General features: G+C 57.7%; 2 protein-coding genes across 2 annotated transcripts; one reads left to right on the top strand and one right to left on the bottom strand.

Moving 5' to 3' along the window:
- Positions 1-956: 956 nt before the first annotated feature.
- Positions 957-15,688, top strand: DNAAF1 (dynein axonemal assembly factor 1; the record flags this gene model as incomplete). The annotated part of the gene is made up of 13 exons (XM_080703459.1): positions 957-1,062; positions 4,116-4,251; positions 4,965-5,056; positions 5,980-6,201; positions 6,289-6,455; positions 8,199-8,320; positions 9,181-9,385; positions 9,968-10,025; positions 10,128-10,376; positions 12,909-13,051; positions 13,601-13,660; positions 14,616-14,979; positions 15,606-15,688. The coding sequence occupies 13 exons, from the start codon at positions 957-959 to the stop codon at positions 15,686-15,688; spliced, it is 2,007 nt and encodes a 668-aa protein (XP_080559585.1).
- Positions 15,689-16,463: 775 nt separating this feature from the next.
- On the bottom strand, positions 16,464-22,708 carry TAF1C (TATA-box binding protein associated factor, RNA polymerase I subunit C; the record flags this gene model as incomplete). The annotated part of the gene is made up of 14 exons (XM_080702332.1): positions 16,464-17,371; positions 17,537-17,674; positions 17,762-17,936; positions 18,391-18,534; positions 18,633-18,768; positions 18,879-18,950; positions 19,037-19,154; positions 19,226-19,342; positions 19,461-19,699; positions 20,301-20,374; positions 20,468-20,557; positions 20,628-20,725; positions 20,855-20,936; positions 22,571-22,708. 14 exons carry the CDS (start codon positions 22,706-22,708, stop codon positions 16,464-16,466), a joined length of 2,529 nt encoding a protein of 842 aa, XP_080558458.1.
- Positions 22,709-24,035: the final 1,327 nt, after the last annotated feature.

Genomic DNA, 24,035 nt, shown 5'->3' with positions numbered 1-24,035 from the left:
GAAAAGCACTTAGGAAGGTTCCTGTTCACAAGTGCTCGTAAACCTGAGCACTAGCCAGCATTGCTTGGCGGCTATTGTCTTTGTTTAGTCTTTTAGTGTGTGGCTCTGGGGATGGAACCCAGGGGCAGTCTAGCTCCGAACCACACCCTCGGCCCACCCTTTATTTTTCTTTTTTATACGTTGCTGTTTATTTTAAAACTGGGTCTCACTAGGTTGCTGAGAGTCCCGCTAAATTGCTGAACCAGGCCTCGAACCTGTGCTGCTCCTGTCTCAAACTCCCAAGCCCCGGGATCACGGGCCTGCGCCACCACGCCCGGGGCTCTATTCAATGTCGTCTGACGTTAGCTCTCGGCTTCATGCAAAAGCCTCCAGTGCCCATTCCTCTGGTCTCCCTTGGCTCCCTCTTCCACCCCGGGAGGCAGAACTATCTAGGGCCACCCCCACCTCACAGCCGCGGAAGCCGAGGACCTCAGAAAGGCAACACCCCACATCCCGCACGCACGGAGGCCGGCCCGTCCCCGGCGCCCGCGGGCCCGGGGCGGCAGGTGCAGCGCGGGCCGGCCCCCTCCGGCTTCCCGGCGCAGCCCGCCCTCCGCGCAGGACGCGGCGGTCCTGAATTAACTCCCCTCCACACCAGCTCGCTCCATGGGGACGGGGGCACAGAGGCGCCCCGGAGCGGCGGCTGCGAGCCTCGGGGCCGGGGCGCGGTACCTGCAGCGGCGCCGTCTCCGGAGCCCGTCCCGTCCCGCCGCTCCGCGCCGCCGCCGCCCCCGTCTCGGCCGCCAGCCGCGCCCCACGTGACGCGCGCGCATGCGCAGGGCGTGGCTGGCGCCGGCCCCGCCCCCGTGCCGCCCGCCCCGAGTGCGCGTGCGCGGCGGTTGCCGTGGCGACCCGGGAAGCGTTGGGCGGCCAACGACCGGGGCGGGACGGCGGGGCTGCGGAGCGAAGGCGTGGGCATGCACCCCGAGGCCTCCAGGCCTGCGGCGGACGGCGCCCTGGAGCCCGGCGCCGAGGAGTCCGCGGGGGACCGTGGGGACGCGGGCCCCGGCGCCCGCAAGGAAGGTGCCCGCGCCGCCCGGGGAGGGCAGGGCCAGGCCAGCCCCGGGAGCCCCGTCCGCAGCCTGCAGCAGCCACCAGCGCGTTAAACGACGCTGCTGCCCCTGAGCCGGACACCGCTGGGCAGCAGGCGCGCCTCGTACTACCGCGTGCAGACGGGGAAGCTGCGACTGAGCATCGAAGCTGGGCGTGGTGGTGCACACCTGTAACCCGAGCACTTGGGAGGCTGGAAATGGAGGATTGCAGGTTCCAGGGCAGCCTCAGCAATTCAGCGAGGCCTTCCGCAACTTCGTGAGACCCTGTTTCAAAGTAAAAATGAAATAGGCCTAAGGGGCGTGTCTCAGAGGTAGAATGCCTCTGGTTCAATCTCCAACACAGTAAGTTAAAGAGGCTCTGAAATTTGCTCCAAATGCTAGACGGTGGCAGAATAGAGATTCAGGCCTGGACAGTCTGACTCCGGAGCTCTACCCCTCCCAGCGCGGGTGTGTGCGCGTGTGTGTGCGTGATTAGGGATTGAATTTAAGGGAACCCAGGGGCATTCTACCTCTGAGCTACACCCCAGTCTGTATATTTTGTTCTTTATTTTGAAACAGGGTCTCACTAAGTTGCAGAGGGCCTCACTAAGTAGTCGAGGCTGGCTGCGAACCTAGATCCTCCCATCTCAGCCTTCTAGGTACTGGTATTAGAAGCCCGCGCCACCACGCCCAGCTCCTGTTTTACTTAACACTTTTGAAATGGTCTTAAGTTGCTGAAGCTGGCCTGGAACCTGCAATCCTCCTGGCCTCAGCCTCCTAAGTACTGGGATCACAGGTGTGCACCACCACGCCCAGCTCTAACTTTGGTTTTAAATATATCCCTGCTTTGCTGGGGATAAGGAGAGATCAAAGGCTCTGTCCCCACCGGGCGTGGTGGCGCACGCTTGTAATCCTTGCACTTGGGAGGCAGAGACAGGAGGATCGCGCAGTTTCGAAGCCAGCCACGCGCGCTGGCTTAGGAGACCCTGTTTCCAAATAAAAATGTAAAAAATAGGTCTGGGAGTGTAGCCCGGAGGTAGAAGGGCTTCCAGGAACCCCAGTACCCCAAAAAACAACAACAACAAAAACAAAGGCTCTCTCCCCTGCAATCGGACACCAGGGCAGGCCATCCTGATAGAATTTGAGTTTCCTAGTCCTGTGCCTAACACATGGTAGACTAGAGGAAGAAGTGGGGGTTCTGAGGCCAGTCTACAACCCCTCATAAAAATTTCTGGGAATAAGGCCAGGCGCGGTGGTGCACGCTTGTAATACCAGCATTCAAGAGGCTGAGACCGGAGGATCGCGGTTCGCAGACAGCCTCAGCTACTTAGCGAGGCCCTCTGCAACTCAGTGAGACCCTGTTTCAAAATAAAGAATAAAAAATAGGGCAGAGGGTGTAGCTCAGAGGTAGAATGCCCCTGGGTTCCATCTCCAGACCCGCAAAAAAAAAAAAAAAAAATCTTAAGGCTGGGCGTGGTGGCACATACCTGTAATCCCAGTACTTGGAAGGCTGAGACAGGAGGATTGCAGACAGGTTCATGGCCAGCCAGCCTCAGCAATTTAATGAGGCCCTGTTCCAAAATAAGAAATAAAATAGGGCTGGAGATGTACCTTGGAGGCAGAACACCCCTGGGTTTAATCCCCAATAACACACACACACACACACACACACACACACACACACACACACACTGTAAATTATTTACTTTTTTTTTGAGAAATTCAAAAGATGAAAGAACAAAGGACATTATAAGAAACACCCACCTTTGTGTTGCCACCAGGAGTTGAAAATGACTCACATTCTGTCCTACTTACCTGCAGTCTTATGGTCTTATTTCAGTTAAAGCAATAACACATTTCATGTAGAAATCAATGTTCCCTTCCTGCATCCCCATCCGAATCCCGTTCTCTCTCCACCTAGAGCTGTACCCCGGTTCCTCCTGGCGTTTGTCTATACCTGCGTCTTTCTGCGTGGCACTGGCTTGCGTGTTTTCATTTATACAAATGGGATCCTGTGCTTTTTATAACGTTTGCCTTTTTCTCTCCACACGTGTTTCTGAGCATAATCCCCTGGGATTGATGAAGCTTCTCGTGTGTTCATTTTAAAGACAGAGGAGTGATTCACTGTTTTATATGGCCGGTTCCTCTGGGTGGACACTTGCATTTTTAACAGACTTTGGCCATTGCAAACAGTGCAAGACCGAGTATCTTCCCACTCGTTCCCAAGCACATTGGAAGTTTATAGAGTCAACCTAGAAATTAAATTGACATAGTATTTGCCAATGTCTGAAAAGAAATTGCTACACCATTAAATATTTCTAGTGTTCCAGACCAACAGCAGATCGTTATTAAGTGAAAATGGAGGGAGGGAGGAAAGGGGGCAGAATTTTTGTACTTTTTTTTTTTTTTTTTTTTGCAATGGGACCCAGGGGCATTCTACCTCTGAGCTACACTCCCAGCCCTATTTTTTTATTCTTTATTTTGAAACAGGATCTTGCTACATAGCTGAGGTTGTCTGTGAATCCACAAGTACTGGGATTACTTACTTATTTATATTTATTTATTTTGCGGGTTTGGGGATGAAACCCAGGGACATTTGAACTTCGAGCTACACCCCCTGCCCTCTTTTTTATTCTTCATTTTGAAACAAGGTCTCACTAAGTTACAGAGGGCCTCACTGAGTAGCTGAGGCTGTCGGCGAACTGCAATCCTCTCTAGTCTCAGCCTCCCAAATGCTGGGATTATAAGCGTGCGCCACCACACCTGACTTTTATCTATCTATCTATCTATTTATTTATTTTGGTGGTACTTGGGAGGGAACCTAGTGGCTTTTCTACCTCTGGGCTATGCTCCCAGACCTATTTTATATTTTATTTGGAAACAGGGTCTCACTAAGTTGCTGAGAGCCTCACTAAGTAGCTGAGGCTGGCTTCGAACCTGTGCCATCCTCCTGTCTCAGCCTCCCAAGCTCTGGGATGACAAGTGTGCGCCACCGCGCCCAATCATTTCTTGATTTTTATAAAGCAGATCTCTTTCATTTCACAGAAATCACTGATCCTAAGGAAACAGGGGTGGGCCCTTCTGATGCATTCTACCCAAGCCAGCAGAAACAGAGTGGAGACAGTGCATTGAACGGTCACTTACCCCACCTGAGAGATGACAGGGAAGACCGGGAGCCCAGGTATGTGGGCGAGCTGCCTGTGAGCGTATGGGGGACCACAACTTCTTGCATGGACGAGGAAAGGGGGGCTTTTGGAGACCAAATCATCCTCCCTGTGTCCGAGAATTGTGAAGTGGTGAGTTCAGGCCAGCTCTACACAGCCAGCTCCATGCTATTAAACTTTAACGCCAGGCCTGGAGAGAGAAACATCTGTGGTTATTGGTGACACTGTCAAAAGAGATTTTCAGCCAGGCGTGGCGGCGCACGCTTGTCATCCCCACGCTTGGGGGGCAGAGATAGGAGGATCGCGCTGGTTCGAAGCCAGCCACGCTGGCTTAAGAGACCCTGTTTCCAAATAACAATATAAAATAGGTCTGGGAGTATAGACCGGAGGTAGAAGGGTTTCCAGGAACCCCAGTACCACCAAAAAAAAAAAAAAAAAAAAGTGGTTTTCAGCCAGGTGCGGAGGTACGAAATAAAGAATAAAGAATAGGGCTGAGGGTGCAGCTTGGAGGTCGAATGCCCCTGTGCTCCATCCCTGAAAACTCTCTATACCAGGAAGACCAGAGGAGTGGGGGTGGGGGGAGTGGAGTATAGGGAGAACTGAAAGTAAGTCTCCAGCACGAAGGATTTCAAATTTTAGACATAAATGTGCATAGTAAAGAGCTTTGGGAATAAGTTTACGGCTGACAAATTGAAATTTCTTATTCGTGTTCTTTTTAAAACTTTAACAGAATGACTAAGCATTTCCTGCAGAAACTGTGCAAGCAACACAAGCTTTACATCACTCCGGCGCTGAACGATACTCTGTACTTACACTTCAAAGGTGAGGCCTAGTGTCGGCACAGCGACTCTCCCGTGGAATCAAAAAGTGCCGTTAGCCGGGCGTGGTGGGCACGCTCGTGATCCCAGCACTTGGGAGGCTGAGACAGGAGGATCATAGTTCGCGGACAGCCTCAGCTACTTAGTGAGGCCCTGTGCAACTCACTGAGACCCTGTTTCAAAATAAAGAATAAAAAATACGGCTGGGGGTGTAGCTCAGAGGTAGAATGCCCCTGGGTTCCATCCCCAGCACTGGAAAATAAATAAATAAAATAAATAGGACCAGGCGTGGTGGCGCACGCTTGTAATCCCAGCATTTGGGAAGCTGAGACAGGAGGATGGTGGTTTGCAGACAGCCTCAGCTACTTAGGCCCTCTGCAACTCAGTGAGACCCTGTTTCAAAATAAAGAGTAAAAAATAGGTCTGGGGATGTAGCTTGGAGGTAGAATGTCCCTGAGTTCCATCCCCAGTACCCAAACAAAAAAAAAAAAAAAAAAAAATTGCAAGGAGAAGGGGAGGGAGGAGAGAAGAGAGATTGTGTGTGTGTGTTTGTGTGTGTGTGTGTGTTACTGGAGATTAAACTCCGGGGCGTTCTACCTCCAAGCTACACCCCCAGCCCTATTATTTTTTAATTCTTCATTTTGGAACAGAGTCTCACTAAGTTGCAGTGGGCCTGGCTAAGTTACTGAGGCTGGCCCTCAGACCTGCAATCCTCCTGCCTCAGCCTCCCAAGCCCTGCGATCACGAGCGTGGCCAACACGCCCGCTGACTTGGACATCCAGGCCACAGCAGTCAGCAGGGGCAAGGGCGGCTGTGGCCCGTCCCGAGCGTGTGAGTGTGGACGGCCCGTGCCCCGTCCCGAGCATGTGAGTGTGGACGGCCGTGGCCCGTCCCGAGCGTGTGAGTGTGGATGGCCCGCGCCCGCAGGGTTCGACCGCATCGAGAACCTGGAGGAGTACACGGGGCTGCGCTGCTTGTGGCTGGAGTGTAACGGGATCCAGAGGATTGAGAACCTGGAGGCCCAGACGGAGCTGCGCTGCCTCTTCCTGCAAGTGAACCTGCTGCATAAGATCGAGAACCTGGAGCCTCTGCAGAAGCTGGACGCGCTGAACCTCAGCAACAACTACATCCGGACCATCGAAAACCTCTGTGAGCGCCGCCAGCCGGGGAGCCCCGGGGGCGGGCCGGGCCGCGGGCCAGGCCTGAGCCCCTCGCTCGCCTCGCCTCGCCTTGCAGCCTGCCTGCCGGTCCTCAACACGCTGCAGATCGCCCACAACCACCTGGAGACCCTGAAGGACGTCGAGCACCTGCGGCAGTGCCCGAAGCTGTGCGTGCTCGACCTCTCCCACAATCGGCTGAGCGACCCCCAGATCCTGAGCGTCCTGGAGGCCATGCCTGACTTGGTACGAAACAGCCCAGGGCCGCCGCTGGCCGTATTTGATGTGTCTATCAAAAATCAAATCCCCCTCCTCCCTCCGCCCTCCTCCTCCTCTTTCCCTCCTTCCTGTCTGCGGCAGGAGGATCTTCAATACTCCTGTTTTTAGCTGGAGTATCTGAAATGCCAGATGTCATCTTATTTCACCCACAAATATTTCAAATATTTCAGTGTGTATCTCCGACAGATGGAGCCTTCTTTTTCCTCTTTCAGGACCATGATGAGCTCATGAACTTACACGTATAGTATTTGATATGATTTAATCCTTGCTATCATCCTAATTTTTGGTGGTGTCCACAGTTTCCTACCTTGGGAGCCCCTCCAGATGGCTCCCTGGCTACCTAGTGACCTCATTTTTTTTTTCTTTTTTTTGGGGGGGTACTGGGAATAGAACCCAGGGCATTTGGCCTCCAAGCTACACCCCTGCCCTATTTTTTATTCTTTACTTTGAAACAGGGTCTCACTGAGTTGCAGAGGGCCTCACTAAGTAGCTGAGGCTGTCCTCGAACCATGATCCTCCTGTCTCAGCCTCCCGAATGCTGGGATGGCAAGCGTGCGCCACCACACCCGGCTTAGTGACCTCGTTTTAGCCTAAGACTTCTGCAGTGATCGGATGTCCAGGTCCAGTCACATTCTGAGGCACTGGGGTTAGGACTTTAGCTTGTAAATCTGAGGGAAGAGATGGAATCGAGCCATGACAGGAGCAGCCCTTGTGCTTGTCTGTAATTGCTTGGAAATCCCCGCCCACAATCGCTGCCCATCACTACCTCCGGGATGCGGCTCTTCCTCCTTCACCCACAAAGCATCAGCTTCTCGAAACATCGCAATGGGAGGGAGCTACGAGACAGGAGCCTGGGAAAAGCTAAGTGAACTAAGTTGTAATGCATTCACGTTAACCAGCAACAAAACCTGCCTTTCTTCCTTTTTGTATTTATTCACTCATTTATCTACATATTTATGTATGTGTGTATTTTTCAGTGGTGCTAAGTATGGAACACAGGGGCATTCTACCTCTGAGCTACACCCCAAGCCTGGTTTTATTTTATTTCATTTTATTGCAGACTGGGGATGGAACCCAGAGGCATTCTCCCTCCGAGCTACATGGTCGAGGTTGGCGCTGGTGTCTCCGGGCCTTGCTCGTTCGTCCCTGGTCCTCGCTTGACCTCAGGGGCCCCGCAGCCAGTGAGGAGGGCCTCCTCTGCAGGGCGGTGTCCTTCCGCCCCACCCTCCCCGTTCACTGCTTCTTAACTGTCTAGCTGCTGTGTTTTGTAAAGTGGGTCCTGGCCAGGAAAGAAAACAATCAATTCCACTGAGAGGGCTTTCGGTAAGAAGGACCCAGTAGCAAGGCTGCGCCCTCAGTGCCCGTGGGCAGGCTGCGCCCTCAGTGCCCGTGGGCAGGCTGTGCCCTCAGTGCCCGTGGGCAGGCTGCGGGCGATGCCCTGTGCGATTGCTCTGGAAGACCAGAGAGGCCTAAGCCCTCAGGCTCAAGGTGGAAGAAAGAGGCGCTCGATTATGCTTCCGAGGGCGTAAGGTGACGAGACCCTGGGCTGCTCCGGCCAGCGCCCCGGGCCTGCGGCAGGCGCCTCTGTTTTGGTCAAGACAATAGATCTCACTGACTTGTTCCTAAGGCACAGCACTTAGAAAGTCACGGAGTATGGAATCATATCTTCTTTTCTCTTGTCATCGACCTGGCTGTTTCTTTGCTTTACAGCGTGTGCTGAATCTGATGGGAAACCCGGTCATTAAGCACATCCCTAATTACCGAAAGACGGTCACCGTTCGCCTGAAACACCTCACGTACCTGGATGACAGGCCAGTGTTTCCAAAGGACAGGTAAGGAGAGAGGCGCTTTCGGGCGCACTGGAATATTTAATAGTTGGATATGCTGAACATCAGACTTCTTTTTTTTAGTTTTGAGCATTTTAACATTTCATTAAACTTTCTTTAGATATAGGGTTAGTGACTACATAACTGCCCATGGTAGAAATCTAAGCAATCATAGATGCTCAGATTTGCTTTGATAAATATCCTTGTGGATGAGTTTTTAATTTGTATTATATATATATATATATATATATATTTTTTTTTTTTTTGAGTTACTGGGGATGGAACCCAGGGGCATTCTACCTCTGAGCTATACCCTCAACCCTACTTTTTATTACTGACTGTGAAACAGGCTCTCACTGAGTTGCGAAGGGCCTCCCTAAGTAGCTGAGGCCGGCCGCAAACTGCGATCCTCCTGTCTCAACCTCCTGAATGCTGAGATGGCAAGTGTGCCCCCCCACGCCGGCTGGTCCCCACAGATTTGCCTCTTGCAGATGTCACAGACTTGGATATAAACCGTGTGTGGCCTCGCCAGGCCGGCCGCCTCCCGGCATGCACTGAGGCGTCCCCGGCGCATCGTGGCCGGCGGCCTCTGTCTACACACACATTCTTTGTCTCAATGTTTGGAGTCTGTCTACTCCTCCACCCACTGGGGCGTCTCGGAGCTAGGCGGCCCCCAGCCTTTGCAGCTAGGATAAGAGGGCCCTGAGCACGCACGGGCGGGCTGTGTGGACGGAGGGTGTCCGCTCCCTTGTCCTGCGTGCCCTTTGATTCCGAAGAAAACAAGTTTGATGGAGCAGTGAACGTCTGGGACTTACTTCCGGCCCGCAGGGGCTCAGGCGCCGGTTCTGTTTCTCCTCGTCCTGCAGAGCTTGCGCGGAGGCCTGGGCGAGGGGCGGGTGCGCGGCCGAGAAGGAGGAGAGACTGCAGTGGGAGCAGAGGGAGCAGAAGAAGATCACGGACAGCATCGAGGCCTTGGCCGTGATCAGGCGGCGGGCGGAGGAGAGGAGGAGGGAGCGAGAGGGTGGGGAGGCAGGTGGGTGCAGCTGTGTGTGTGTGGGAGGGGGGTGCCGGGGACGAAACCCAGGGACGTTCTACCTCTAAGCTACACCTACAGTCCTCCTGTATCTTTTATTTGTTTTTGTTTTTGTTTTTGTTTTGGTGGTACTGGGGTTCCTGGAAGCCCTTCTACCTCCGGGCTACACTCCCAGACCTATTTTTACATTTTCATTTTGGAAACAGGGTCTCCTAAGCCAGCGCGCGCGGCTGGCTTCGAACCTGTGCGATCCTCCTGTCTCTGCCTCCCAAGCGCGGGGATTACAAGCGTGCGCCACCACGCCCGGCCTGTATCTTTTATTTGGAAACAGGGTCCCGCTGAGAGGCTGGCCTTCCAACCTGCGATTCTCCTGTCTCGGCCTCCCAAGTCCTGGGATGACTGGCTTATGTGTTCTTTTGAATTAACACACTAGGACTATTTTCCGTAACAAAGACGCTTTCTACAGTATATGTTTTTCTTCTGCCAACATCTTGTTTTGAAATTTTCCAACTTTTCGGAGAAGCAGAAAGACCTCTTGTAGGAACAGTGGCGCTCTGTCCTGTGGACGGGTGGTTCTATCCCTTGGCCACGCGCACACTTTTCTTGGGATACGGAAGCAGAGGCGACCTCTGCGGCACCTGCAGTGGGCCATGTCCCTTCCTGTGGACATTTGGCTCTGTGCGCTGATGGGATCCGTGTTCCCCGCCACCCCAGCCTCCCCGCTGGCCACACAGACCCATCCTCCGGTGTGAAGCTCACCTTCAGACTTGCCTTGTTTAGGGGATACGCCGCCCCCAGACGGCAGGCCGAGCTCGCAGGCCGGCACGGACGGGCGGGAAGAGTCCCCGGAGGATGGAGAGATGCGGCAGAAGATAGAGCTGTTTGTTACGGAAAGCTTCCAGGCCAAGGACGAGCTGTTTCCAGAACAGTCGAGTGGAGAAGCGGGGCCGCCTGTGGAGGTCCACACAGAGACAGGGGATCGGGAGCCGGCGGGGAGCCGCCCAGCACCCCTGGGAGCGGCCCCGGAAGGTAAGTGGTGCTAGCGTCACCCAGAGGGTGCAGGAGCCCGCGCCATGGCTCATGGCTGCTTTTAGAAGATCCATACACAAGTGACCTCGCTTTCCAGAACAGAGCTGCTAGATAGAACACAATGGATACAGCCGGGCGTGGGGGCGCACGCTTGGAATCCCCGCGCTTGGGAGGCTGAGACAGGAGGATCGCGCAGGTTCAAAGCCAGCCTCAGCTACTGAGTGAGGCTCCCAGCAACTTAGTGAGACCCTGTTTCCAAATAAAATATAAAATGGGTCTGGGAGTATAGCCCGGAGGTAGAAAGCCTCTGGGTTCCACCCCCCGTACCACCAAAAAAAAAAAAAAAAAAAAAAAAAAAAGAAATACAATGGACACCATTAGGGGATTTTCTAGTAGCCACATGAAAAAGATGCAGGAAAAACTACTAATGATATATTTTATTTAACCCAATCTATCTAAAATAGAATCATTTCAGCCAGGCCTAGCAGCACGTGCCTATAATCCCAGCACGTGGGAGGTAGAGACAGGAGGGTTGCAGTTGGAGGATAGCCTCAGCTAGTAGTGAGACGCATGCACCTAACAAGACCCTGTTTCAAAATTTAAAAAAGAAAATAAAATTTAAAAATAGAGCTGGGAGTATAGCTCGGAGGTAGAATGCCCTCAGGTTCAATCTCCAGTACCAAAACCAAAAAGAAGAAAAGAGAAAGAAAAATCTAATAATTTCAATGTTCCTGATATTACATACCTAAAATGTCCTATAAGCCGGGCGTGGTGGGCATGCTTGTAATCCCAGCATTTGAGAGGCTGAGACAGGATCGCGGTTTGCAGCCAGCCTCAGCTACTTAGTGAGGCCCTTGGCAACTCAGTGAGACCCTGTTTCAAAGTAAAGAATAAAATATAAGGTTGGAGTGTAGCTCAGAGGTTGAATGCCCCTGGGTTCCATCCTCAGTACTGCAAACAAATAAATACAAAATAATAAAATAAAATGTCCTTTAGCCCAGAGCCTTTTCCAGAATGTATGTGGGAGGTGCAAACGCCCACTTGTAAGGTGGGGGTGTTCACGCACGCGTGCATGTGTGTGTACGTGGGGAGCATGCCGGTGTCCATGGGCCGGCCGGCCTTGGGAAGCTGGGATGGTGGTTCCCGGATGCTGGGACTCAGGAGTCCCCTGGAGGCTCAGAGCCAGGCAAAGCAGCAAAGACGGGAAGGAAAGCAGGCCCAGCCCCAGAGGGCAGGGGACGGCGGACACCGCAGCCCAGGCAGAGTCCTGCCGGCGGTGCCTGCTCAGTGGGGTTGGGGGCTGGCTGTAGCTCTTGGTATATGAGGACATATGCTGGAATGGAACACCTGTCCAGAAACATGCCTCATGTTGACTTTCCCTCAGGAAAGACCTCCCTGGGCGTCTGGAAGACAATCCTACCTAACCAGGGTTGGGTTCCCCACAAGCGCACACTGTTTGGGTTTTTTTTGTTTGTTTGTTTTGTTTTTGGTGGTACTGGGGGTGGAACCCAGGGGCCTTCTACCTCCAGGCTACACTCCCAGACCTATTTGTTTATTTATTTATTTATTTATTTATTTATTTATTTATTTATTTTGCGGGTCTGGGGATGGAACCCAGAGGCATTTAACCTCCAAGCTATACCCCCTGCCCAATTTGAAACAGGGTCTTTATTTTGAAACAGGGTCTCACTGAGTTACAGAGGGCCTCACTAAGTAGCTGAGGCTGTCCGCGAACCGTGATCCTCCTGTCTCAGCCTCCTGAATGCTGGGATTACAAGTATGCGCCACCACTCCTGGCTTCCCAGACCTATTTTATATTTTATTTGGAAACAGAGTCTCTTAAGCCTGCTGAGGGTGTGGCTTTGAACCTGCGCAATCCTCCTGTCTCACCCTCCCAAGTACGGGGATTACAAGCGTGTGCCACCACGCCCGGCCACTGTTTCTGTTTTTTTTTTTTTTTTTTTTTGGTGGTCCTGGGGGTGGAACCCAGAGGCTTTCTACCTCCGGGCTATACTCCCAGACCTTTTTTATACTTTATTTGGAAACAGGGTCTCACTGAGTTGCTGAGAGCCTCACTCAGTAGCTGAGGCTGGCTTCGAACCCATGTGATCCTCCTGTCTCAGCCTCCCAAGCGTGGGGATTACAAGCCCGCGCCTGGCTACACTGTTTCTGTTTTGAGCTCCTGGGCAGCGCTCAAGTATGACTTAGGGCTTGTCACCTGGGAATAAATCTCCCTGCAAAGTCAGTCACCTCCCTGCAGTTGGCTTTGAAGCTGCACCTGGCCTGGCAGCGGGAAAGAAACCGGCAGAGAACAGGCCTGAGAGGGGCAGGACGTACGGTGCCCTTAGTAAGGCGCACAAGTCCCTGCCCGTCCCCGCCCCTCTCCGGGGCTGTGAAGCTGGCCCTCAGGAGCGTGGCCACCTTCCTCCTCTAGCCCCGTCGAGCGGCCTCTTCCAGGCTCTCACTCGCTCCCGTGTCCATCCCTGATCTTCCCCCTTGACCACGGGCTTGCGGGGCGGACTCCCCGTGTAGGAAGTGACCCCGGGACTGAGGACTGCTCACTGCCTTGCTCAGAGCCCACCTCCCCACGGGTGTCGGTGATGGAACGCGAGGGGCCTGGAGCTGACGCTGTAGGAACCGTGACGCTGGAGGCCCAGGAGAAGCTCTTCATCGATGTACGTGGACCGTTCCCCCCTGGGGAGCAGTGTAGGGTACAGACCCGCACCCCCGCAATCCTCAACCCGCAGTGTGTGCGGTCCTGGGGAAGGAGGCGTGGCTTGGCCTGAAATGCAGACCCAGGCCCCGCCACCCACATCTGCTCCTGGGAATGCACCTCGCAGGACCTCGGCCAGGCGGGTCTGCACGGCACTGGCCGGAGCCCCTCCTGTGAGCCATGTCTGCCAAGCCCGGGTTCCTTTGTGCCAAAGGAGTCACACCGCAAAGCCACCTGCCCGCCAGCTTTAGAGCTGCGCTTCATTATCCCCATGGCGTCCAGCATCGGCTCCTGCGGTTTCCCTGCAGGCGCGAGGCCACAGTCTCCCTGCAGGCGCGAGGCCACGTGTCTGTGTGGCGCCCGCCCCCAGGGTTACTCCTCGCTTGGGTGGCCAGTTGCTCAGGGAGGTGGGCGAGGGTGCGTTTCCCTCCACACTGCGCACGGGCGCGCTGCTCGGCTCTCCACCCCGGGAGCCCGTGCCACCCGTGGCACGCGCTCCTTGGCTCTGCAGGACCTGCCTGACTTGGAAGACGTTGATGATACAGATGGATCTTCTGAAGACCAAGATGAGGTTAGCGGTACATACCTTCCCCTCAGCCGAGCTTAACTCCGCTCTCGGGCACGTATGAAGCATACTTCCTTCTCTTGACTAACCAAGGCATCCAGCACCCCCATGTTTTCCTTACCCAAAAATGTAGCTATTTTTCCTTCCTTCCTTCCTTCCTTCCTTCCTTCCTTCCTTCTAAATTCCACTAAATTGCTGAGGCTGCCCATGAACCTGTGGCCTCCTGTCTCAGCCTCCCAAGTACTGGGATTGCAGAGGTGTGCCCCCATGCCCGGCCTGCTTGCTTTTATTACTAGCCACTGGGGTTTTCTTGCACGTATGTTTGGCTGATCGTGCACCGCGTAGAACTCCCTGAAAGCTTATTTCTGTCCCTATAGTGTGTATGAAGGGGTGTGACTCTTGATACACAGAGATGGGGGGTGGAGAGGGAGCGGATGGGGCACCACAGGGACTGGCCTGCTCCTCCTCCCGTGGGCATTACTGGACCTTACTCCCTCTGTGTGCTGGATCTGGGCCCTGAGGGAGGAGGAGCCATCAGAACCTCTGAGAAGTAGTTTCTACACAAGCTTGTCGCCGTCAAAGAAACCAGGCCACAGTTACCGCAGCGGGACTGACACTCGACAGCAGCGTCCCGGAGCTGTGAACTCGGCTGGGTTAGCGGACAGGCCAGGCGGAGGCCACTGGGGAGAGTACTGGGCATAAACAGTGGGCAGGGTGGGCGGCGCGGGAGCCCTGCAGAGGTCTGGGCGAGACAGGTCCTGGCTGCAGCCCACGGTGGCACCGCTGGTCAGGAGCGTCCACCCAAGGCCTTGCTTCGGAAGGGCACGGCCCAGCATCCCCTGCGCCTGCCTGTTGCGGGGCAGGGAGAACTTTTGAGGCATTAGCTGGAAAAGCAGCTAGCAGGCGCGTTTTAGAGTAACCTGTGCAAACAGACGGGTTCAGCCTCACCTTGTCCCCATAGGAGAAGCACCGTCCACAGGTGGAGGCCATCTCCAGCTCGAGCGGGGACAGTGACCCTGAACTGGAGGACGCAACCTTGCCTGCACTGGAGCACACGCCCACTGGCGCCCTGTCCCGCATCTTTGCGGTGTCCAGGGACGCCCCAAAGAAGGTGGAAGTGCCCTTTGCCAACATATTTAAGGCAGGAGGAGGGGACTCCGAGAGCCCAAGTCAAGACACCAGGTCCCCGCGGCCTCTCATTCAGGAGCTCGGTGACCTCCAGCCCCCAGGCCGACCCCTGACACCCCCCTCCCGCGGGAGAGACACTGCCCCCGCCCCTGCCAGCGAGAGCGAGGACAGCCACCCCCTCACTGCCTCCCCGCCAGGTAAGCCACCTCCTCCCCGGCTGGCCAGGGCAGGGGCTCCGTGGGAACACACTGGTGCCCGCCCAGCCTGGACGGTTGGCAGGTGCCTGACGAAGCTGCCCTGAGGAGCCCATGGGCCTTTGGGGGCAGCCCAGGAGCCCCTGTAGGTCTCATTCCCACATCCATGAATGAAGCTGTCCCTGGGGCCCAAGAATCCATGTGGCGCCCCATGCCTGGGTGGGAGTGTGGCCCTGCGCACGTCACCCTGTCACTGGTTCCTGTGGTCACACTTTGCACAGCAGTTGGATTTGGGGGGGACGGGGCCAAGGAGCCTGCACTTTTACCCTTTCACTATCCCAGAAGGGGACTGTGGACCTGGGAGTGTGGGACAAATTACAGGTGAAGGCCGGTGCAAAGGTGCAGTCACTGCAGAGCCCAGATGCGGCTGGTGGGGTGGATGGTGTGCGCCCCTCCCACACCAGGCCGGCGCGGGCCAGGGCCAGGGCCAGCGGCACCAGGAGCACGCCAGGGAGCGGGAGGCTGGGTGGCCAAGAGCATCTGCCCCTGAACGGCTGAGGGGTGCTCTAGACCCGCCTGCAGACGGCCTCTGCGCCCAGGCATGTCGGTCACCCTCCTTCTACCTGCAGGGGACGGGACCGAGGAGGTGGTGCTGCCCGAGGGGCGCAGCGGGGGAGCAGGCCGCGAGGACATTGAGTTTGGCTTGGACTGAGCCCCGAGGTGGCAGCAGCAGGTGCTAGCCACCCTTCCTCCCCCAGTGCTCCGGGGCCTTGCGGTGACCAGCGCCAGCAGCTGCGCGCCTTCATGGCTTCCAGCCTTTGCTCTGGGAGGCCACACCTGCCTGGTCTGAGTACTCCTGGGGCTCAGCGCGTCACACGGCCCCCACCCCGTCACCTGCAGCAGAAACTGTGCAGCTATAAACGTTTGTTAACATGATAAACACTTTAATATCCACGAGCTTCCGTGGTACTGGGCTGGGGCCTGTGCCAGGCGCAGGTGATTCTGTGGTGTTGCCGGCTACTGAGAAACAACTTCTCAGTGATGAGAAACGGGTCTAGAGGCACGGCCATTCCAACCCATGTCCAGCCAACGGGTTTATTCCATCCTTGAGCCTGTAGCTCAACTTTCCATCTACAGAACAGCAGACCCAGGGGCCTGTTTAACAGCAACCCCAGCCGCTGCCCACCCTCGCTCTCCCCGGGTCCCACTGCACCCCAGGGAGCACCGGGAGCTAGAGCTGACGCCCACTCCTGTGAGATGGGGAGGCGGACCCCAGCTGTCCTGCCCGCTCCTTCCCACAGGCCTTTGGGAACCACCTGTTACGCGGTCCCTCTACCCCCTCTCCACTGCTGCTCTCCCGCAGCCCGGGGCCAGCAGGAGGCAGGAAGCCCTGAGCCCCCGGGAGGGGGTGTTTCCTGCAGAAGGTACTAGAAGGCACTGCTGATGCAGGGTGAAGGCCAGGCCCGGGCTCCAGCCCTCCTGTGCCCTCAGAAGCCCATCCGAGGCTTCTTCCTGCGGGGCTGGGAGCCCGAGAGGGCAGGTGTGTGCGGCCAGGAGGCGGTAGCCTGGCTGGAGGCCTGGGAGTGGGGTGCCGCACCAAGTCCTGGGGTGTCCTTCTGAAGCGGCAGCTTGGCCATGTAGTCCCGGAGAGTCTGCCGCCGCTCCAAGGGAATGCCTGGAGCCCACGGCTCCTGCATGGACTCCTGGGAGTGCGGGGTCGCTGGGAGCCGAGCCCTGGCCTCCGGGGCCGAGTGCTCGGGGTGAGAGGGGCTGCCGGTGCCCGGGAGGTCCAGGCCGCTGGTGAGCGAGGAGAAGGTGCTGGACAGCAGCGTCCTGCGCTTGGGCCGCCGGGCCTGCTTTGTGGGCCCCGAAGCCCTGCCCTGGCGCCTGTCCCACCAGGCTGCCCCTCGGCCTTCCCAGGCCTCCCCCAGCCGCTCACTGAGCTCGTCCTGCGGGCTGGACTCAGGCGCGGGGGGCGGCTCTGGCCTGAGCAGCGAGCCCAGGTCTCTCTGGCACAGGAGCTGCCCCTTGGCCATGGCTGTGCGGAGGACTTGTGCCACTCTGCCTTCGTCCCTCGGCAGCTCTAGGTCACCCAGTGGGTGACGGTGGGAGAAGGTGGGTGCAGTCCACACAGGGGCTACAGGGGGTGCCGCCTGCAGGGCCTCCAGCCAGCGGGCACAGCGGGCAGTGGCCTGGGGAGTCCAGGAGGGCACGGGGGCTGTGGGCATCCGGTCCTGGTGAGATGCAGGGCAGGCGGGCCCGGGGCCGCTGGGAGGCCCTACATCTGCATCTTCACGGAGGCGGAGATGCTGGTAGAAGATGTCCCCGGCCGCTGAGAGCTGGAAGACGGAGAGGGCTGGCACGGCGGGCCTGTGCGGGGCGGCCACAGCCAGACCTGCAGGAGGAGAGACTGTGACCCTAGAGGCCGGCAGGCGGGCGCCTCTCCCTCTCTCCCTCCCCCAGCTGGAGGAGACACTGTGACCCATGATGCTCCTGCTGGAGGAGAGGCCGTGACTCGCAAGGCTGGCAGGCACCCCCAAGCTTGTTCCCGCCAGCATACCTATGGCCGGGGCTTCCAGACGCTCCTGCAGCTGCTGCTGGCTCTTGGGCTCCAGTACGGGAAACGCGGAGAGGGAGTCGGTCCGGGAGGGGAGGGACCGGGGCGGCCCTGCCAGCCGGGCAGTGCAGGTGCCATCTCCTGGGGGGAGGACACAAGGCTGAATGTGCCAGGCCTCACCACCCCCCCAGGCCCCAGGCCCCAGGCCCCGCCCCTCCCCAGCCTCACCAGTGATGTGCAGCAGCTGCAGCTGCCCGCCCTGTCCTCCCAGGAGCAGGGGCTGCGGGGCGCCGGGCCGGGGAGGGGGCAGCAGGCGGGCCAGCAGGGGCGGGGAGGGCAGGCCGTGGTCCCACTTCAGCATCGGCACCAGGGGGAGGCGCTCGTCCATCAGGTAGAGTGAGAACTGGGTTGGGCGGGCAGGAAATGGAGGGCGTGGCCCACCAGGCAGTGGTCTGGGCCCTCCCCGCCAACAGACCCCCGGGGAGCAGCACCAAAGAGCCTTACGTGCCCCTCAACTCTGCCACTCGGCCCTCAACAACTCGCTCCCTAGCGAGCAGCGCTGCCAGTCTGGAGGGACAGACAGACCGACGGACAGACGGGAGGCACCACTGGGAGAGGGATCCCAAGAAGCCCCTGCATCTCCTCTGTGCCCTCCCGACCCAGGGGGACCCACACTGGAAATGCACTGACATCTGGCAGCCTTGGGGGCAGCAGGAGGAGGGCACCGCCCTGGCCGCCTCCGGGCCAGGCGTGCGGCAGGGCCCCTGTGCTGCTCCTCCCTAGCGCCAGCGCCACCCTGCAGCCACAGGACTCTGGCCTGCAGGGGTTCTAGAGAATACACAGGGGGTGGTGCTCACCTGGGTGAGGACAAGGTGGAGCGTGGGGGAGGGGGGCTCCGGGCCGGGCTGCCCCAGGTACTGCGTGAGCAGCACACGCTCCCCTTTCTTGCAGGAGGCCTCTGCGCCCGCACGGAACAGCAGCAGCCCGCAGCCGGCGGGGCCCTGGGGGGAGCGTGGGGCTCAGCCTCCTGCAGGCCCAGGGATCGTGGCTGCCTGAGCGCAGGGGCCGGGGTGGGAGGTCTCCAGCCCCCGCCCCATACCTGAGTGTCGACCATCTTTACTCCCGTGCGGTCACCCACGGTCAGCACCCGTGGGTGGGCCGTGAAGTCAGCCCACCGCCAGGGAGAAGGGTCCCGGAACACCAGGGTCTCAGGGTCCTTGTAGACTTGCTGCAGCCTTGGGGGGAAGGGCGGGCGGCATGAGAGGGCTGGGCGGAAGGCGGGGCTGGCCAGGATGGAAAAGCTGACAACCTGGAGGTGTTGGGTGGGGAGGGGAGGGGGCGTTACCCGTCCTGGGGGGTCCACAGACAGACAGCTCCAGAACAGCTGCAGACAGCTAGCTCCGCAGGCAGGTGAGGGCTATGGGGTGATGGCGTGGTCAGCGCCAGGAGACCCGCCGCGCCTCTCAGGACCCCCTCTCTCCAGCCCGTCCGATCGTCTCTCACCTGAGACTGACCCCTGTGGCCCCCTTCTCGACCTGCAGCACCTGCAGGGGGGCCGGCTGTCCCTGGTCACTGACCTTCCACACAGCGCAGTGGTAGTCGGAGCGGACGGCCAGCAGCGCTGAGGGACAGAGAGGCTGGTTCAGGGGCAGGCCAGGTCAGTGTGGGGGGGAGAGGTGCCAAGGGCCTTACCTTCCCCCTGGACGGCGCGGGCCACCACCTGCCGGACAGGCCCCCGGAGCTGGATGCAGCCGGGGTCCCCAAGGACCCGAGGATGGCCGCCCGAGGTCAGACTGACCCTCTGGAAGCCTGAGCCTCCAGCTAAGGATGATGTGCGATCTCCTGTCACTGCCAGCTCCCCAGCTCCCGCCCTTGGCCTGGACCTGGCCAGAGCCCCTCGGCATCGCTGCTCAGTGAGAAAGGATACGCAGCCTGTCCAGGGCTGCTCCGACAGGGTAGACCAGCTGCCCGGCCCGTGGCGTCCTCCCGGGCACCCAGGCCAAGGCACCCCCGGTGAAGGCCTCGTCCATGAGCAGCCGCTCCCAGCGCATGGTCAGCTCCTCCTGCAGCAGCCTGCCCAGGAGGCTGGACATCGGCTCGCCCAGCACCGGGCCCCCCAGGATGGAGAAACGGCGCAGCCGGTGGCTGAGGCAGGCCCAGGGGCACCTGGCAACCGGACACAAGAGGGTCTCGATGGGGGGCAGTGGGGAGGCCCGGGACCCCGGGGGCCAGGTGTGGAGCACATGTCCCTCGTCTACCTAAAGTCCCTTCCCTGGGAAGCCGCCCTCCCTGTCCGGTGCCCACATCACTCGATCTGGGCGAGAACTTCACTGCCCGTCAGTGACTGGCTCACGGTGAGTGTGGGACCCCAGCCCAGCCACCCAAAGTCCTTCCTGGGACTCCTGGCATCTCAGGAAGAGCGCTGGCTCTTCCACGGGGGTCACGGGCCATCTTGCCACCCCTTGAGAACAGACTTTCTAGGAATTAAGCCAGGCAGAGGGGAGCGGATGAGAAGACAGAAAAAGACCGAGTCCTAGCAGCTCAGTATTTGAACACCTAGAGGCAGTGATGCCTGAAGTCCACCGGCTGGCTTGGATTCCCTTTCCCCCTCGGGCTGCTTGCAGCTGGGAGTCCTGAGCAAAGAAGTATGGCTCCCGACTATACGGGAAAGGGGAGCCACTGTGGGAACCTGGACAGGCCCAGGTTCTCCCCACCCTGTCAGCGAGGCCTGCTCACCCCCCCCACCCCCGTTCTCACTAGCACTTGCCCCCGGGGCTGGTGTCCACCAAGGTCCTGAAGCAGCCTCTTCACACTGACCACGGTCACCCTCTTGGAGCGGCTCTGCATGGAAAGGCCTGTCAGCCTGCACGCCTGGGGCTCACTGCAGCGGGGGCGGGGCCTCGCGCTTCTCCTGGCTGGCCGAGGGCTACTCACCCGGGCTCCCTCCAGTTTGAAATTCTCCAGCATCAGCTTCCCCAGCGGTGCAAAGGCTATGTCCCCATGATCCCACAGGAACTGGCCGAGCTGGACGAGAGGCCAGGTCAGAGGGGACCGCCCCAGGTGGCGCGGCGCTGCCCACTGCCCAACAACTCACCTGTTCAGTGATGTCCAGCACGACCCGGGGCCGCCTGCGGTAGTGGTAGCCTCCTCGGAAGAGGAGGTCCCGGGCAGTCACACCAGGGTCCCAGGGATCTGAGGGCCAGGTAGGGGAGGAATGCGATGGAGGGCTCAGAGAAGGGGCCAGGTGTACCAGGTAACTGTGGTACCCAAGGACCCCCGGGGATGTCTGGGCATGAGCAGGGCAGAGGGGAGGATCCTTACCAGGCCCGGGAGGCAGCAGCGGCAGGGGCCCAGGTGTCACCAGCTCCCACGGCAGGTCCTTGGCCAAGTGCAGGGCTCCGTTCTGGAGGAATCAAAACGATGGGTGTGAACGCTTGTCCTGTACTAACTTAAAAACCTTCGCTACCACCCTGAAAAGCTGGCACGTGTCATCATCGCTGGTATGGAAACTGGGGGGTGGGCAGCCGTCACTCGCCCCAGGTGACGCGGCCAGTACACAGAAGAGCTGGGATTTGAACTCAGGCAGCCTGACTCCAGTGTGCTTCTGATATCCACCTGCGCTGGATCTCACAGAAGAAAGCACCTTCTGCCATTCCTGGCTGATCTCAATCACACAGGCTGCTCCATCTCCCAGTGCCCCGCCGGCCGGACCAAAGTGCCACTGGACGAGGATCCTAGAGGGCGCTGACCTGCTGTTAAACCCTCCCTTGTGCAGGAGGGTACCCTCGACCCCCGGCCTTTTTAATCCACGCAATCACTTGCCTTCCTGGCTTGTTCTCGGCCAGGCTCTGCAAGCGGCCGTCTAATAGCTCAGGATTGGGAGGAAGGAGTGGGCGTCCTCCCCGAGGCACTAGCCGCTGTCCTAGGAGGTCCAGCCTCCCCTCTCGTGTTTGCTGAAGGCTATGCTCACACTTGCGTCTGTGTACTTGTTTACATTCTATCACACCCACTCATTCCACGAGGGCAGGGGATGTTTGAGTAATTCACACTCTACCCCCAGGACCTAATGAAAAACTCAGCCCAGAAAATATATATATTTTTGTGTGTGGGGGTATGGCACTGGTAATTGAACTCAGGGGCATGTACCTCCGAGCTACAATTCCACCCTATTTTTTAAATTTTGAAACAGGGTCTCACTACTTTGCAGAAAGCCTCACTAAGTAGCTGAGCCTCCTGTTTCAGTCTCCCAAGTACTGGGATCACAAGCGTGCGCCACCATGTGCAGCTCAGAAAATATTTGTTGAATATAAAATAACGGATGTCAGCCGGGCGTGGTGGCGCATGCTTGTGATCCCAGCATTTGGGAGGCTGAGACCGGAGGATCGCGGTTTGCGGACAGCCTCAGCTACTTAGTGAGGCCCTCCGTAACTTAGTGAGACCCTGTTTCAAAATAAAGAATAAAAAAAGCAGGGCGGGGGGGGGGGTAGCTCAGAGGTTGAATGCCCCTGGGTTTCAACCCCAGACCCACACACAAAAAAAATTAAATAAATAAAAAATAAAGTAATGGATATTTGGGGGAAGTGAGCACTAGGGACAAGGGAGCCGATACTTTCTGTTGACTTTTCTTTCTTCTTTCTTCCTTGTACGGGGGATTGAACCCAGGGGCATTCTGCTTCCAAGCTACATTCTCAGCCGTATTATTGTTCTTTATTTTTGAAACAGGGCCCCACTAATTTGATGAGAGCCTTACTAAATTGCTGAGGCTGTCCTGGAACCTGCGATCCTCCTGTCTCAGCCTCCCAAGTATTGGGATCACAGGCCTGCACCACCACACCTGGCTTGAATTTCTTTCTTTTGGAAAGCAATCACCTTATTCATGTGATCCAGACATGGAAGTGGTAACCTGCTTTAGGTCCAACACCTGTAGCTACCTGAGCCAAGATTTAATCCTCATCTGATTCCGAGCTGGAGCTCTGTGCCTCTGTGGATGGCAGGGAAACCGCACCTGAGCTGCAGGGACCCCACCTCCGTCTTCACCTTGGAGTTCTGGGGCTGGGCGTCCGGCAGGGTCAGCGTATCCCTCCAGCTGCACATGAAGGACAGGTCAGGGACATCGCTCGCACCGAGGGGGCCAGACAGAAACAGCGAGGGGCGGAGGGCGCTGGGGAAGTCCATCCTGGAAAACACGCACCCAAGTCCAAACTGGTCCTCTCCAGAAAAGTATTCCAGGGTCCCCAAGAGGGCGAAATGCAGAACCGAGCATACATTCTTTGAGGAAGCAGCCAACAAAACAACCACAAAACGAAGATGCGGCCCAATACCAAGGGAAACCCACCCACCCAATACCAAGGGAAACCCACCCACCACGTTGGAGGAGACGCTGATGGACCAGGTGCAGGCAGGGGGAGGCACTCGCGACCTCCCCGCCGACTCCCCCTGCTCGCCCGAGGCTCTCCAGCCCCAGGCCCGGGAGGGGCGTGCAGGGGCTCCGGGCCGGAGCATCGCGCCGGCCTGCAGCCGGGCAGGGGCGACCTGGACGCCCCACGCACCCCCAAAGCCTGCCCGCGCAGGGGCTGTGCGCGCACTCACGTGGCTGGGCCTCGGGGTGCTCCTCTGGGAAGGCAGCCCGGCCGATCTCTCGCCAGACCCTCGTGTCTTGAGTCAGCCCCCAGCTCGGACGCCCACATAGGGACCGCCCCCCAGCAGCAGCGAAAGGTTTTCCGGGTCTAACCGGAAGTACTCCGCGGGAGACAGGAAGTCCCGCCTCCCACCCGGCCGCAGGAGCGTCCGCGAGCGCCACCTCCCGGGAGGATGGTAGATATGCGGGTGGAGGGAGCACGTGGGTAGTATAATTCAATCCCTACCAAGTCCCAATATTGGAGGCCCGGCTGTCTTGGATTTGAATCCAACCTTCTGTCGAACAGAGGTGGTGTCAGTATTAAATTAATTCACTCAAGCCGCGGGTGGTGGCACACACCTGTAACCGCAGGATTTGGGAGGCTGAGATGGGAGGGTCGCAGGTTCCAGACCAGCCTGAGCCACTTACTTAGCAAGGGCTCTTAGCAACCTAGTGAGATCCTGTTTCAAAAAACAATAAACTAAAAAAGGCTGGGGGTGTATCTCGGAGGCAGGACGCCCGTGTCCCTATTACACCACACACACACACACACACACACACACACACACACACACACACACTAATTCACTCAACAAAGATTGAACCCCCACTTGAGCCAGACACGCTTTTGATCCCTAGGTATCCTGTTGATTGTCCATAAATACTAAGAAATCGGCTTTATAAATAAGGGAACAAACGCCTCTGAAGGTATGCCTGGCTGTGCCAGGAGTGGATGGGAGGGGAGGGGGCTTCAGATAATAGTTCTCAAACTCCGGTGCGCACCAGCTCTTTTTTACTTCGAAATAGGATCTCATTACGTTGCCGAGGCTGTCCTCGAAACCTCGATCCCCCTATTTCAGCCTAAGTACTGGGATGACAGGTGTG

The sequence above is a fragment of the Muscardinus avellanarius genome (assembly GCF_963383645.1).
Source record: "Muscardinus avellanarius genome assembly, chromosome: 10".
Lineage (NCBI taxonomy): Eukaryota > Metazoa > Chordata > Mammalia > Rodentia > Gliridae > Muscardinus > Muscardinus avellanarius.
This window is presented reverse-complemented; position numbering and strand designations above follow the sequence as displayed.